Source organism: Notolepis coatsorum, assembly GCF_963971535.1.
Source record: "Notolepis coatsorum genome assembly, chromosome: 19".
Lineage (NCBI taxonomy): Eukaryota > Metazoa > Chordata > Actinopteri > Aulopiformes > Paralepididae > Notolepis > Notolepis coatsorum.
In genome coordinates this window covers 46,209,313-46,223,490 of record NC_140183.1, presented here as the reverse complement: position 1 = coordinate 46,223,490, position 14,178 = coordinate 46,209,313, and the positions used below count along the sequence as shown (strand labels likewise).

General features: G+C 43.3%; 1 protein-coding gene across 1 annotated transcript in view; it reads left to right on the top strand.

The window, feature by feature from the left end:
- gabbr1a (gamma-aminobutyric acid (GABA) B receptor, 1a) overlaps positions 1-14,178 on the top strand; it is a gene marked incomplete at both ends in the record, with an annotated part of 191,006 nt that overhangs the window by 45,522 nt on the left and 131,306 nt on the right. The window contains 1 exon segment of the mRNA XM_084336634.1: positions 3,428-3,588. Within this exon segment, the coding sequence (XP_084192760.1) occupies positions 3,428-3,588 (161 nt within the window).

Sequence of the window (14,178 nt, the reverse complement as noted above, 5' to 3'; positions counted from 1 at the left end):
TTGCCACATTTTGTGACTCTATAGAGGTTGTTAATTTTGGATGGGGGAAATAACAATCTCTCTTTCTCAATTGCTTCCTTCAAGAAATTATTGTATCACTAAAAGTGAGTTCAAACAGTGTTATTGCTGCGGTACTGAAATTCTTGTAAGAATTGCGGCAGAATTGCAGTATTCATGGTAATGAAAATTAATAAAACAAATAGGCTGTATTGAACATTGGGGCAAACTGTTCGTGTAAAATATGCTGACTGTCCATTTTATTCCTCCACAGTTGAGCTATTAAGTATTCATACTCTATATAGGATTCATGTATACCTTCTACATGGGCCAGGCAAAGAAATCTCTCAAGCAAGAGAAAAATTCTCGTTTGAAAAGGGCAGAAATAATGGCCAACTGTATTAGAATTCAATTCCAGCTCTAATTCTATTATATCCACTGACATACTGCAGGATTTAACTTCACGTTGCTACTTGGCAGGGACGCTCTGCAAGGCCTGTGTGTGTGTGTGTGTGTGTGTGTGTGTGTGTGTGTGTGTGTGTGTGTGTGTGTGTGTGTGTGTGTGTGTGTGTGTGTGTGTGTGTGTGTGTGTGTGTGTGTGTGTGTGTGTGTGTGTGTGTGTGTGTGTGTGTGTGTGTGTGTATGTGTGTGTGTGCTATATGCTAATGTATGTGTGTATGTTCTGAGGCGTGTATGTTCTGAGGTGTGTATGTGTGTGTACATGTGTGTGTGTGTGTGTGTTTGACATGGACAGACGGTTCAAACAGCAGGTAGGCAGTGAGTTGAATCCCTCAGCTGTACATCGGCCTCTCTAGACCCTACAAGATTGATACAGCCTGTCTCTATCTGCCAAAGTAGCCCCCACAGCATTTGATAGACTTGGACATACATGGGAGGACAAATACCCTATATGACTTGCTACTGGGAAGCTCTGTTCCACTGAGGCTGTTGCATAAGAGAGACTCAGTGGTCAATCTGATGATCTGGATGTTCGATATAGTTTTATTGAGTTTATTAACAGATTGCAGAATGGGTACAGTACAGTACAGCTCAATACATACAATTGTTAAGAGGATGCAGACCTGAGAAAGACTTTCGTCTTGTTTCCATCAGGGTCCCCCATTTTCAATTCATCATATGACACACATGACATACAGATAGACAGTACTGCTACATCTATACATTTATGACATACCAGATTTTCAAATACAGTACTGTTTGTGATACTAAAAAAATCCAGAAGAAGAGTATATACATTTGACATAGAAACTGTGCATTGGGGGAGGTTGGGTAGGTGGGGTGGGGCTGTACATTGGAGGTGGGGGGGGGGGGGGGGGGGGGGGGGTTGGGTAGGGGGGGGGGGGGGGCACTGTACATTGGAATACTGACATACATTTGACATGGAAACTGTACATTGGAGGAGGTTGGGTAGGTGGGGTGGGGTTGGGTGGGGCTGTACATTGGAATACTGACAAAGCCATGCTTGGTCTTTATTGTACAACTGGGTTAGGACATTTGTAGGGGCCAGTTTTGAATTGCAGTCTCCCGTAGGTGTTCTTTGAGAGTGTTTTTGAAGGTGGGTAGTGATTTACATTCCTTTACAGCTTTGGGTAGGGCGTTCCACATTGTTGTGGCATAATTGCGAAACGTGTTTAGTCCCTTGTTTGAGCCGAATCTGGGTTTTACATGATTTGTGGAGCTCCCTCTGGTGTTGTGATCAGTGGTGCAGTTGTGGTCACACGCGGTTACACACCGTGTTACTAGATGATCAGTACGCGCGCCACAAAGATGCGCTCTATCCATTCGTTGTGCGCTAAGTACGCACGTGCGCGTGCGTGGCGTGTTACCAGTTCCCATATTACGACTGCACCACTGGTTGTGATCGTGGTATTCACTGACCTTTGGGAAGTATTTTCAGTATCGCAGTTCAGTATCGCCATTTAAACCTTTATATAGCTATTGATCAGGTATGGATTGTGAATACATTAGACTTATTCTTATGTATCTAATTATTAGTGGAAGCGTATGCAGAGTAGCCCTATAGGCTACATAACGAAATAAAGCTGTGTGGACGTTTCTATTGTACAATAATGTTATTATAGAATGTACAGTGTGAGTGAATACGGTTCTTATACGGATGTTCTTGTGTGTGCTTCTTTAGAAATATTTAATATAATATAAAATATATAAAATATAAAGTGGTAGACCTCCCTCAACCATGCCCCGCACTCTCTTTTTCTCTGCCTCTCTCTCTCTCTCTCTCTCTCTCTCTCTCTCTCCTCTCTCTCTCTCTCTCTCTCTCTCTCTCTCTCTCTCTCTCTCTCCCTCTCCGCACACATTTCGGAGTAGGTCTGGCTCTCACACTCTCACAATCTACTCGCCGGTGCTGCAGTGGATGATACGCAGAGCTCCGGCGCGCCTGATTCCGCGGAAAATCGTTTCATCTGTTGGTTGGAATATGGATAGTTGAAGGAGGATAGATTCTCTCATTTGCCTCAATTCACACTCACAATATTTCCATTGCTTGCGTCAGTAATTTAGTTAATTCGACGACTCTGTTAATCAATCACGAGCCGTGCTATTTTCGTCTTTATAAAAGTCGTGAGTATACGTAATATGGACAAATATGCATGATTGATTGCAATTAGACAAGTGTTTCAATTTCGTCATGCACAATGTGAGAAATTGCATGGGAATTAATTTGCAGGATTGCCATGCATTAAAGCAACAAACTTGAACGATAAACCGAGCCGTGTCCCTAAATGCCCAAAGGGATCGAGGCTCTCAAAAAGGGAAAACAGAATTTTGGTCTCAAACGCAAATCTTCAACATGATATAGCCTGTAGGCTAGGCCCACGTAATACATCCTAAATATGCTCAATTATATTAGACTGGTGACTGGTCGTATTTGCATACCAGTCCGTGTTTAATAAAAATATAAATAATAATAATTAATAATAATAATAATAATAATAATAATAATAATAATAATAATAATAATAATAATAATAATAATAATAATAATAATAATAATAATACAAATATATAATATAAAGTTTTACTTCACACAACAATATCAACAATGCTAAACAGCCTTGAAAGATAAACATCACCACAACAGCTCTACAAGAACCAGGACACATGTTTGAGTTCACTTTTAGCAGACAACTAGTTGCAATTTCAACTCGCAATTCGCAGATCAACCGTATTAAAAGAAGACAACGGCCCCCGTTCGAAGACTAATTGCCCTAAAAAGGAAACTAACCCACTGCAGCACAAGGCGACCCTCTCTCTGGTTTAACTCACCTGGTCATGGCGGTCACTGGGAGAAGTCTACGGCAGTCACCCGGGGCCGCCTCCGGGCAAACTCCGCTCCTCCGCGCATCTCTCATGTTGTTGCTTCTCCTCCTGTGGCCATGGCCATCCCTAGGGAAGAAGAAGCTGTACATCGGCGCTCTGTTCCCCATGAGCGGAGGTTGGCCGGGCGGCCAGGCGTGCCTGCCCTCCGCGCAGATGGCCCTGGACCTAGTGAACAACAGGAGTGATATCCTCCCAGACTATGAACTCGAGCTCATTCACTACGACAGCATGGTGAGTATGATGATGGGGAGACACGCTACCCAGGGAGAGGAGAAGGTGAAGAGGTGATGTTCTCAAACGTGCAGAATGACATTATCGTTTGATATGATTGAATGTGATTTCTGGTATGGTTGTCTGGTTCTGAATTACTTTTATTTATTCTATTCTTTTTGACAATAATTTTTTTTCTTTTTCTTTATGTTTTTTTTTTCATCATAGGGATTTCTTGCAGTCAAAATCACAATTGCTTTGTCATTCAGCACCGATTTATTTCCTGTTTTGAAACTGACATTTCCCGTGCTAGTGTCTTATCTTCAACAATATGGCAGGTTCGGTCATTAGTCTATAGAGGCTGAAGAGACATGTAGCGTCTGATGCAGCTGTCATTCCTCAGGTCTCCCCCGGGACAATTATACTGCTGTCCACAGCAGGGGCGGGGCTAGGGGGTGGCTACTTGGGCTCAAGCCCCGAATGTATTCTGAAAAGCCCCGAATCTATTTTAATTTTCTTTTTTTTTTCTTTTTTTTTTGACAATTAATCATTTTTACATGAAAATATGTTTGCTCCAGATTTAGCAGAAGCTAATTTCCATCTGTAGTCTATCCAGCTGCTAACTGTATTTGAGTGAGTTAAGTCTTGGTGTTATAATAGACTCAGACCTAAGCTTTAAATCACAATCAACAAGTTGACAAAAACATAATTCTTCCACCTTAGAAACATAGCTAAAGTACGGCCATTTATAAATCAAAAGGATGCTGAAAACCAGATCCATGCCTTTATCTCAAGCCGACTCGACTACTGTAATGCACTCCTTACCGGCCTCCCGAAAAAATACGATGATAACTATTTTATTGCAATGCACTATTGCATTATTTTATTCTATTTTACTAACTATTTTATTGCACTGCACTATTTTACTTTTGTATCAGTGATAATCAAACCGTAAACAAAGACGCATATTAACACTTTCAGTGCCAGATGGCGCTGTTTACTGTTACTGTTGAAAGGCCAGCGCCTTTTAACATGAGGATACGTGGCTGTGTTTGCAGGCCTAAAGCTATATTATATATTATAGCTATGGATCTAATAATATAGTCGATTGTCATTGAGTTTCTTCCGGTCAAGATGCAAAAAACAGATAATTTTTCCATCCATACATTTCTGTTTTATACCGTCGTGAATATGAGTGTAGTTTCAGGGTGGTCTGGTGTCATTTCCAAAATGACAGACACCAAGCCACATCGTTTCAAATGGAGTGCAATAGCGGCCGTAAGGTGTTAGGCAGCGGTATTGGACTTTTGAGATCTCAGACCCATCCCCAGTGATAACACAGGCTGCCGGCATGTCTTTATGAATGGAAATATCGAATAAAAGAAACAACGATGAAAACCTGACTATACTCTGGTTTTCGGGGGTCCTGGCGCTCAACGTTCGGCGAGTTAACCCTAGATCTTAGATCCTAATATGAAAAACGATGTGATTTAATGTTCTATGTCTTACCTTGACTTTGTCTATTTTACTGCTATCTATTTTATGCTTTATGTCTGCACTTTATGCATTGCTCTTGATCTGCCAATGTTGTGCTCATTTTATGCCTGTCTTTTTGTACTGCTGTAAAGCACTTTGAGCTGCAATTCTTGTATGAAAGGTGCTATACAAACACAGTGTATTATTATTATTATTATTATTATTATTATTATTATTATTATATTATTATTATTATTATTATTATTATTATTATTATTATTATTATTATTATTATTATTATTATTATTATTATTATTATAAATTATTATAGTTTGCTTCATTAATTAAAGGGTGTGAATTTAAGTGTTCTCTAGTGCCTTTTGTCCGCTTTAAGGTGGTGGTATTGTGGTGTCGAAGTAAAAAAAATCCGTGCCCGCTAACGCGGCCACCTGTCTGGGCTAAGCCCCGGATCTCCTACAATCCTAAATCCGCCCCTGGTCCACAGTCTCTGCGGACACGAGATAACTCACTCCAATTAACAACCCTCGACCCTCCTTTTAGTGAAGCCATGCCATCATCTATTGTATCGGCTTGTATTTAATGAACACAATGCCTCTTGCTAGCTGCTCATCAATCATTTAACACGGATCATGTGTCAGCATTATTCAACCGCTATACATTCAATATACAGTATCCTCTCCCCCACTGTCTTTTGTCCCAGATTCCTGCTGCCTATAGGCCTACTTTAACATCAGCTTTAAAAGTGCATTTTTACTTTCTTCAGCCAATACTCTTTATTCTGAGCCTCGTTGCTATCCTAAGTGTCATTCTGAAACCTGCTAAGAAACAGTGATATTATTTCAGGGCTGGGCTGAGTGGAAATGCAGGACAATATTTCACAGAGTTTCCCTGTAAGTTCCCCTCCTCCCTTGTGGGTCTTTATCAATCATACCGCAGGGCAGGTGCCTTGGGAGCATTCCAGGCACCAAACAGTTAACTGCGCTGTGACTGGTTAGAAATCACTACGAGCTTTTTTCTGATTGGTGTGTAGGGCTCTGCATTGGAATCCTGTTTAAAAGAATAGGAGAGAGAGAGAGAGAGAGAGAGAGAGAGAGAGAGAGAGAGAGAGAGAGAGAGTTGGCATGGCAACACAGTTACTCTTGAAGCAAACGACAGAAACAAACAGGTTTCAAGGCTGTGAAAATATGTGTGCAAATTTATACGGTATAGACTACATGTACAGTACGTATGCATTAGCATGTATGGTACAATACCGGCTTATTTCACTTTCTATTATGCATACACCGTGCACTATGCAAACATATGTTAAACAGCTGTGTGTGTGTGTGTGTGTGTGTGTGTGCGTGTGTGTGCTTGCACGCATCCTAACCAATGGCAGCAGCTGTGGATGTTGCTGCTGTTATCAAAGAGAACGTTGTACTATGAACAGATTTCATAGGGATTGGAACACATAATATCCAGTGCTTCATGAATCATTGGTGCCTCTGCCTTGAGGAATCAGACGCAGATCCCCTGAATAGAAACAGCTCCGAAAAAGGCCTTTAAGTTACCGCAACGTAGTCATAAATGACAGTGGGTTCATGGGGAGATTTCTTCATCCTCTCTGCTGGGTTTTGTGTGTGGAACGAATTCTTAAATGTTCTAATTGGGGGACGCTTCACACCTGGCTGAAATGTTAATGAACAGCTTAGCCTCTTAGAGGTAGAAAAGCAATTAGGAGAAAAGGGATTAATTGGGCGTACTATTGTATTTACTCTCCCGTTATTACTCAGTCAACAGCTTGTTTGGTCAAGGACCAAATCTCCACCTGCTGAGTATGACTCATCTCTCTTTTGTTTAATAACCAGACTAAGACGAGGGAACTCAACGGACTCACTGTTTGTGTTATTAACGGTGTCTCGAGATCAAGGCCGGGACAAATTGGATAATGCTGTATGCGTAAAAAAAAAAAAAAAAAAGTCTCACCCTTGAAATTGTTATCGTGATGGAGTCAATCGACAACAGCTTATTTGAAGTCTAAAAATAGCTTTCTAGTTTGGAGAGAGGTTTGATTATTTCTTATTTTAAATTTGTATCTATCTCCATTTGACTTGGGGATGAGCAAACAGGTGCCTGAGAAAATACAGGGTGTGATCATCAGGCTTCGGGTTGCCAAGTGATATCCACAGCAATGTTCAATATCATACATTATTCATGAAGTTCAACTCTTCATCCGAGACTGCCCTTTTTATGGATGCAGGTACCCTGTGGTACTAGGGAAGGGCTTGCTCATGTGGCTGTTCTGGGGAGAGACCAGTTACAGCACTGAGATCTATGCACACACACACACACACACACACACACACACACACACACACACACACACACACACACACACACACACACACACACACACACACACACACACACACACACACACACACACACACACACACACACACACACACACACACACACACACACACACACACACACCACACACACACACACATGCTCCCCCCCTTCCCTTTGCGCAGATCGTTGCCATGGATATATCAAAGCAAGAGACTGCAAACTTTGATCAATTATTAACAGTGATGGAGGGAGACAGTGGTGGTACCAAGAGCAACACCATGATGAGGTGCTTTCTTCACTTCCTTCCTTGATTTTAATTGGCAGCTGGGACAGCGGCTATCCATCTAACCTCCAGGGTCTGCCGGTATAGGTCAATTCATCACCAAAAAAGTCCATTGTGCACCACCGCGCATGCACTGCTGTTTAAATTACAGGCCCTGGAGTGGTGGCTCAGAGCATAATTATCTGCAAATTAGAGATGCAGCTACACAGGCCGGAGATTTAATCCACGGGATCCCCTAGGCTCTCATCCTGTACTCCTGTTTCACATGCTCCTTTTTTAAAATATCATCCAATCTGGAGGGTAATTAGAGAGTGAATTAAGGAACTGTGAGCATCTCCTCCCATTGGGGACGGACTGGGACTAAAAATGGCCCGGGACTTTTTGACCCAGACCGGTCCACCACAACCAGCCCACCACAACCAGTCCCTGGATACTCCACCACAACCAGTCCCTGGATACTCCACCACAACCAGCCCCTGGATACTCCACCACAACCAGCCCCTGGATACTCCACCACAACCAGCTTCTGGATACTCCACCACAACCAGTCCCTGGATACTCCACCACAACCAGCCCCTGGATACTCCACCACAACCAGTCCCTGGATACTCCACCACAACCAGCCCCTGGATACTCCACCACAACCAGCTTCTGGATACTCCACCACAACCAGCCCCTGGATACTCCACCACAACCAGCTTCTGGATACTCCACCACAACCAGCCCCTGGATACTCCACCACAACCAGCTTCTGGATACTCCACCACAACCAGCCCCTGGATACTCCACCACAACCAGTCCCTGGATACTCCACCACAACCAGCCCCTGGATACTCCACCACAACCAGCCCCTGGATACTCCACCACAACCAGCCCCTGGATACTCCACCACAACCAGTCCCTGGATACTCCACCACAACCAGCCCCTGGATACTCCACCACAACCAGCCCCTGAATACTCCATCACAACCAGCCCGTGGATACTCCACCACAACCAGATCCTGGATACTCCACCACAACCAGCCCGTGGATACTCCACCACAACCAGCTCCTGGATACTCCATCACCCCTGCCCCTGGATACTCCACCACAACCAGCTCCTGGATACTCCACCACAACCAGCCCCTGGATACTCCACCACAACCAGCCCCTGGATACTCCACCACAACCAGCCCCTGGATACTCCACCACAACCAGCCCCTGGATACTCCACCACCCCTGCCCCATCGAGCCACATTGACAACAAATATTTGTTGAAAGAGTCACATTACAAAAACATGCCCGTTCCGCAACCAAAACAACATCAGCCTACTAAATGGCGATTACAAGCTATGAAAAAGCATGATCATGTACTGCATGCTGTACCAGTACACTACTGAAACGTATTTCCATTACCATGGCAACCTTAACTATTGATACATATGGCAAAATCACAAGCAGTCTATAATTATGGCATTTCAAATGCCTAGGCTACAGACTGCACATCAGCCCATTTATGTAGTAAAGTTCAAAACAACTGTAGTAAATTCCATAACCATAGAAATAGAATAATGTTCTAAAGTCTATAACCATATAAATATTATCATATAGTAGGTTACAGACAGCATGATCACCACAAAGTCCATAACTGCAGCTTTAGATTATCTCTCCTCCAGGTGGGAGAACAGGAGGAGAGGACAGAGAGAGAGGAGGCTCAGAACACACACACACCCACCCACACACACATGTACACATATGCACACGCACACACATATGCACACACATGCACACGCACGCACGTACGCACACATACGCACGCACGCACACACACACACACACACACACACACACACACACACACACACACACACACACACACACACACACACACACACACACACACACACACACACACACACACACACACACACACACACACACACACACACACACACACACACACACACACACACACACAGTGGGATGTGTGACACTCCTGCAGCACAATGCTCCTGTAATCAGGCTCTGTCCTGCCTGGACACGGTGATCCTGGCTATGTTTGACATTTTTCAGTTATTGCACTGCTTCAGGAAAGTCTGTAGGCCACGTTACTGGACATTGGGTGTTTTCACAAAGCAGACAAATGCAACTCATCTCCGAATGTCCTGTAGTCTACTCTTCTTCATGCATTTTTTTTTATCATTTATCTTTGCCATTTTAGCTTCACATTAGCTTTCCACTGACACATTGTGTACGCACTGGTGGCGAGTACGCGACCCAAGATCAATTGGTGGTTGATTCAGAGGGGAGGGGAGAGAGGGGGCATCCGGTTTTCATAGGTCAGTGGTTGTAAGCAACTAATGGGAAATTAAGTTTTAATGGATTATCACTAGTGGAACATGTCTTGGACAGAATATTTTTTTTTGGGAATCTCTAAATTGGTGACTAGCCTATTTAAAGAGTCGCCACATGGTCATAGCCAGGAGGATGTGGGCTGGTGCAGAATCAAAGTGGGCCGACAACGCCTCACTGGCAGCTCAACCGGCCCACAGAGCGACTGGCTCACTGGGATTTCTCCCGGTGCTCCCGACAGCCGGTCTGCTACTGCCTACCATTCTTCTGTTGGGATTCATGGAAGGCTGTCCCCGGCTGGAGTCATGGCTGATTGGACAGCGGCAGCGACAACGCTCGCTGCTGCTGCTTTTATTGATTGCGTGTGTATGTGCGCTAGTGTGCGACTGTGTGTGATGGATTGATTGTGTGTGCATGTGTAAGGCTGTGTGTGTGTGTGTGTGTGTGTGTGTGTGTGTGTGTGTGTGTGTGTGTGTGTGTGTGTGTGTGTGTGTGTGTGTGTGTGTGTGTGTGTGTGTGTGTGTGTGTGTGTGTGTGTGTGTGTGTGTGTGTGTGTGTGTGTGTGTGTGTGTGTGTGTGTGTGTGTGTGTGTGTGTGTGTGTGTGTGTGTGTGTGTGTGTGTGTGTGTGTGTGTGTGTGTGTGTGTGTGTGTGTGTGTGTGTGTGTGTGTATGTGTGTGTGTGTGTGTGTGTGTGAGAGAGAGAGAGAGAGAGAGAGAGAGTGAGAGAGTATACCCACACTGACACATTCCAATAGCTGGACTCCCAGGGTATGTTTTGTGTGTGTATGTGGACATTGACCATTCCCCTTCACTAAGACAGACTTTGACTAAAGGAATTCTTAGTTTACTAATTGATTTCTTTCCAACTAAGTGATTAGTTGACAACATGATCTGTTCACAACAAAATCCGAATCAACAAATCCTTTAAATGGATGTTTCCTACATTGTTGTCCTTTTGCAAATGAATGCAATCATGCAGAATGATTTCTTTAAACTAAGGATGGATCGATATCACCTTTTCTCTGCTGATACTAAACATTCAGTATTGGCCGATACCACGTGAACAGTATAGACTTAGACCATTATTTTGGGGTCATTGGTAGAAAATTCTCGAGATATAATAAAATGTTTTCCATTGGAGGGATCTAACATGCTTCTTGGTGTTAAAAATGCAGCAAATCAAGTCACCTTGCTTTGATTTCTAGCATCTTGCATGCATACCCTATTTTGCCTGGTATCAGACCAATATCCAGTAGCAGGATGGATATCAGTGCATCTCTATTACAGTATAAACCCATGGCCGGATTATGCAACTAGGGGGCTCCAGGGCAAGAACACGCTGTCCCTCAAGGGACAGATATACAGATATAAAAATAAGGAAATAATCTTTTGGCACATACCTGCCAGCACTCCTGGTTTCTCCCTCACTTTCTCCCTTATTGGTTCACGCTTGTGTTCTGCTTGTTCTCAACTGGTTCAAACACTGGTTTTCATATTGCAGTGAGTCATCCCACGTCCACTGGAAGTTAAGACAAAGTACGCAAAACTCAGCGTAAGTCATTCTGCGTCCCCCATGGCACCCAGATGCTGTCACGCCAGTGGCCTTGTGATGCTATGAATCAATAATGATACTCTTATTAAAGGGAATTCACCCATTTTAAGAATTCACATTATGTTATTCCTCTGTCCCCAGGACAGTTCAGTCAGTATTTGTGAACACGCATCACACTCTCCTAAAGCTAGGAGAAATATATTATAAAAACAGGGAGAACATTGTGTATTCTTCTATTCTTCTATTTTTTTAAAAATTCTATTGCCTGTGTATTTTGCGCATACCTGGAGGACTGAAAAGTTGGCGTATCAGGGCCGCAACATTTCTGGCCAACTCATAGAGTTATATAGAAGAATATCTTCCTTGTGGATTATCCACTATCGGGATTTGCAAATGTAAACATAAAACATGCAGACAATCGAGGAGGTCATGTTGAGATCACAGCATTTAAGATAAGATAAGATAAGATATTCCTTTATTGATTCCCTTGGGGAAGTTCCTCTTGGGGAAAGCCTCCATGTGGAGGTTTTGTGTTTAGCCTGTCATAGCCACACTGCCCCTGCTGTTGACATGCTTTCATTACATCTTTCGGATGTGTAGCGTTAATTTCTGAGGATATGCGATATGCGAGTGCGTATTTAAAAGGAGGTATACTGAGATCCTTACACCCCAATGATGTTTAACATTGGATTTTGACATTTCATCTTAATATTTTAGAGCTCTATAAAGTCAGTGCCCCATGTATTGTCTACGCAACAGCCGCAGATCTTAAGCCCAGATGACATCACAGATTGGATCTCTTTCTCATTTCAAGGCTTAAGCTTAAGGTCATGCATGTTCACAAATACTGACTGAACTGTCCCGGGGCACAGGAAGAACATAATATGTGACTGGTGTCCCCACACAGACTTCAAGATGTCGTGTATACCAACATCTCAATTAAACAATGCAAATTACGATTTGGCCCTGCTCTGATCACACATGTGATCCAGATTTGGCGTGATACCCAGAGAACTCGCACTAACCGCCATAAATGGCACACGCACTCCCCACTGTTCAATAACAATTTGCTCCTGATTGGACAACGACCCATTAGATTCCCCAGATGGGAGGGGAAAGGTATCCATGTATTGAGGGATATTTTCAACGACTCTGGTATCCGGTCTTTTCAGGACCTATCCAACGAATTTGATCTCCCCGGCAGTTCATTTTTCTTTTATTTACAAATGAGGGCAGCTCTAAAGGCTCAAGGAGTCCCATGGGATGCTCCACTAGAACGACACCGGTTTCACAAATTATTTTATGACAGAGAGACATCGAGAAGCTTCGTCTCTGACTTTTATCGGCACTTACTTACGGCCTTATAAAGACCTACCCTTAGATATGATTTGGAGAAAGGATATCCCTGAGTTGGATATAGATTTTGATTGGGATGCGGTATGGGAAAATATTAGGCTATCATCACGCAACCCAGATCACCAACAGATCCATCTAAATTTTGTTCATAGGACTTATTTGACCCCCAGGCGATTGAACCTAATGGGTCCGTCTCAGGCCTGACTCTCGATGTACCTTGTGTCCAGGACGGTGCCATTGGAACATATATGCATATGTACTGGGAATGCCCTCCTGTTGAGATCTTCTGGGAAAATGTCACCACTCAGTTATCAGAGATTTTCTCTCTAACCATACCATACCGGCCTTGCCTTCTGTTTTGTTGTTAAATGATGTTTCTCAGTTGCCGACCTCTGTACAAGTAAAGAGGCTCATTTTGGCTGGTCTGACGGCTGCCAAAAAGCTGATTGCCTCACGCTGGATACAACCAGATAAGTTATGTCCGAAGGTATGGATTCTCACCTATCTTGATGTTATTTATTTGGAGATTTCCACTGCACGTGTCATAGGTGTTAATGAATCCAATATCGCGGTCTGGTGGGCTGTGGTGGAAAAACTAAAAGAGCGCATATGACTCTGGAAATTGAGTACTGAATAAGGTATTTTGTGAATGTCATGTCTCACGTTGGGGTCCTGGGGCGAGAGGGGGGGGGGGGGTTGTTTTTGTTTTATTTATTATTTTTCATTTTTTGGTGTCCTATGTATATTTTCTGATCCCCTTCTGATCTGGGTCTGGTGGTCGTGGGCGCGGACTGGGGGGGGCCATGGTTCGGGGTCTCTGCGGGTTGAGGCACTAAAGAGGCGTGGTGCTTTGGCTCGCGGGGGGCTGTGGGTCCTCCGGGGTTGTGGCTTGCGGCTGACGGGTCTGGAGATGGAGGGGACTCAGGTGGTTCATTGTAATACATGTGTCTATTTCCCTTTATAATTGTCTCTTATTTTAGGTCTGTTGAAATATTTAATTTTATATTATGTCCTGTCATTATTATTATTATTATTGTTGTATGGTTGTTGTTGTTGTGTTATGTCAAAAAAAGAAACTAAATACAAATTTGATTAAAAAAAAATAGAATGGGATAGTTCCGAATTTTGGAACGCTAGCCTTATTACCCATTTACAAACTATGTTGTATATCAGTAGATTCCTTTCTCAGCATAATCCATGCTGTTCTTCATACTGGAAAGGCAACATCATTGGTAAGTAGGAAATAGGGCTAGAGCT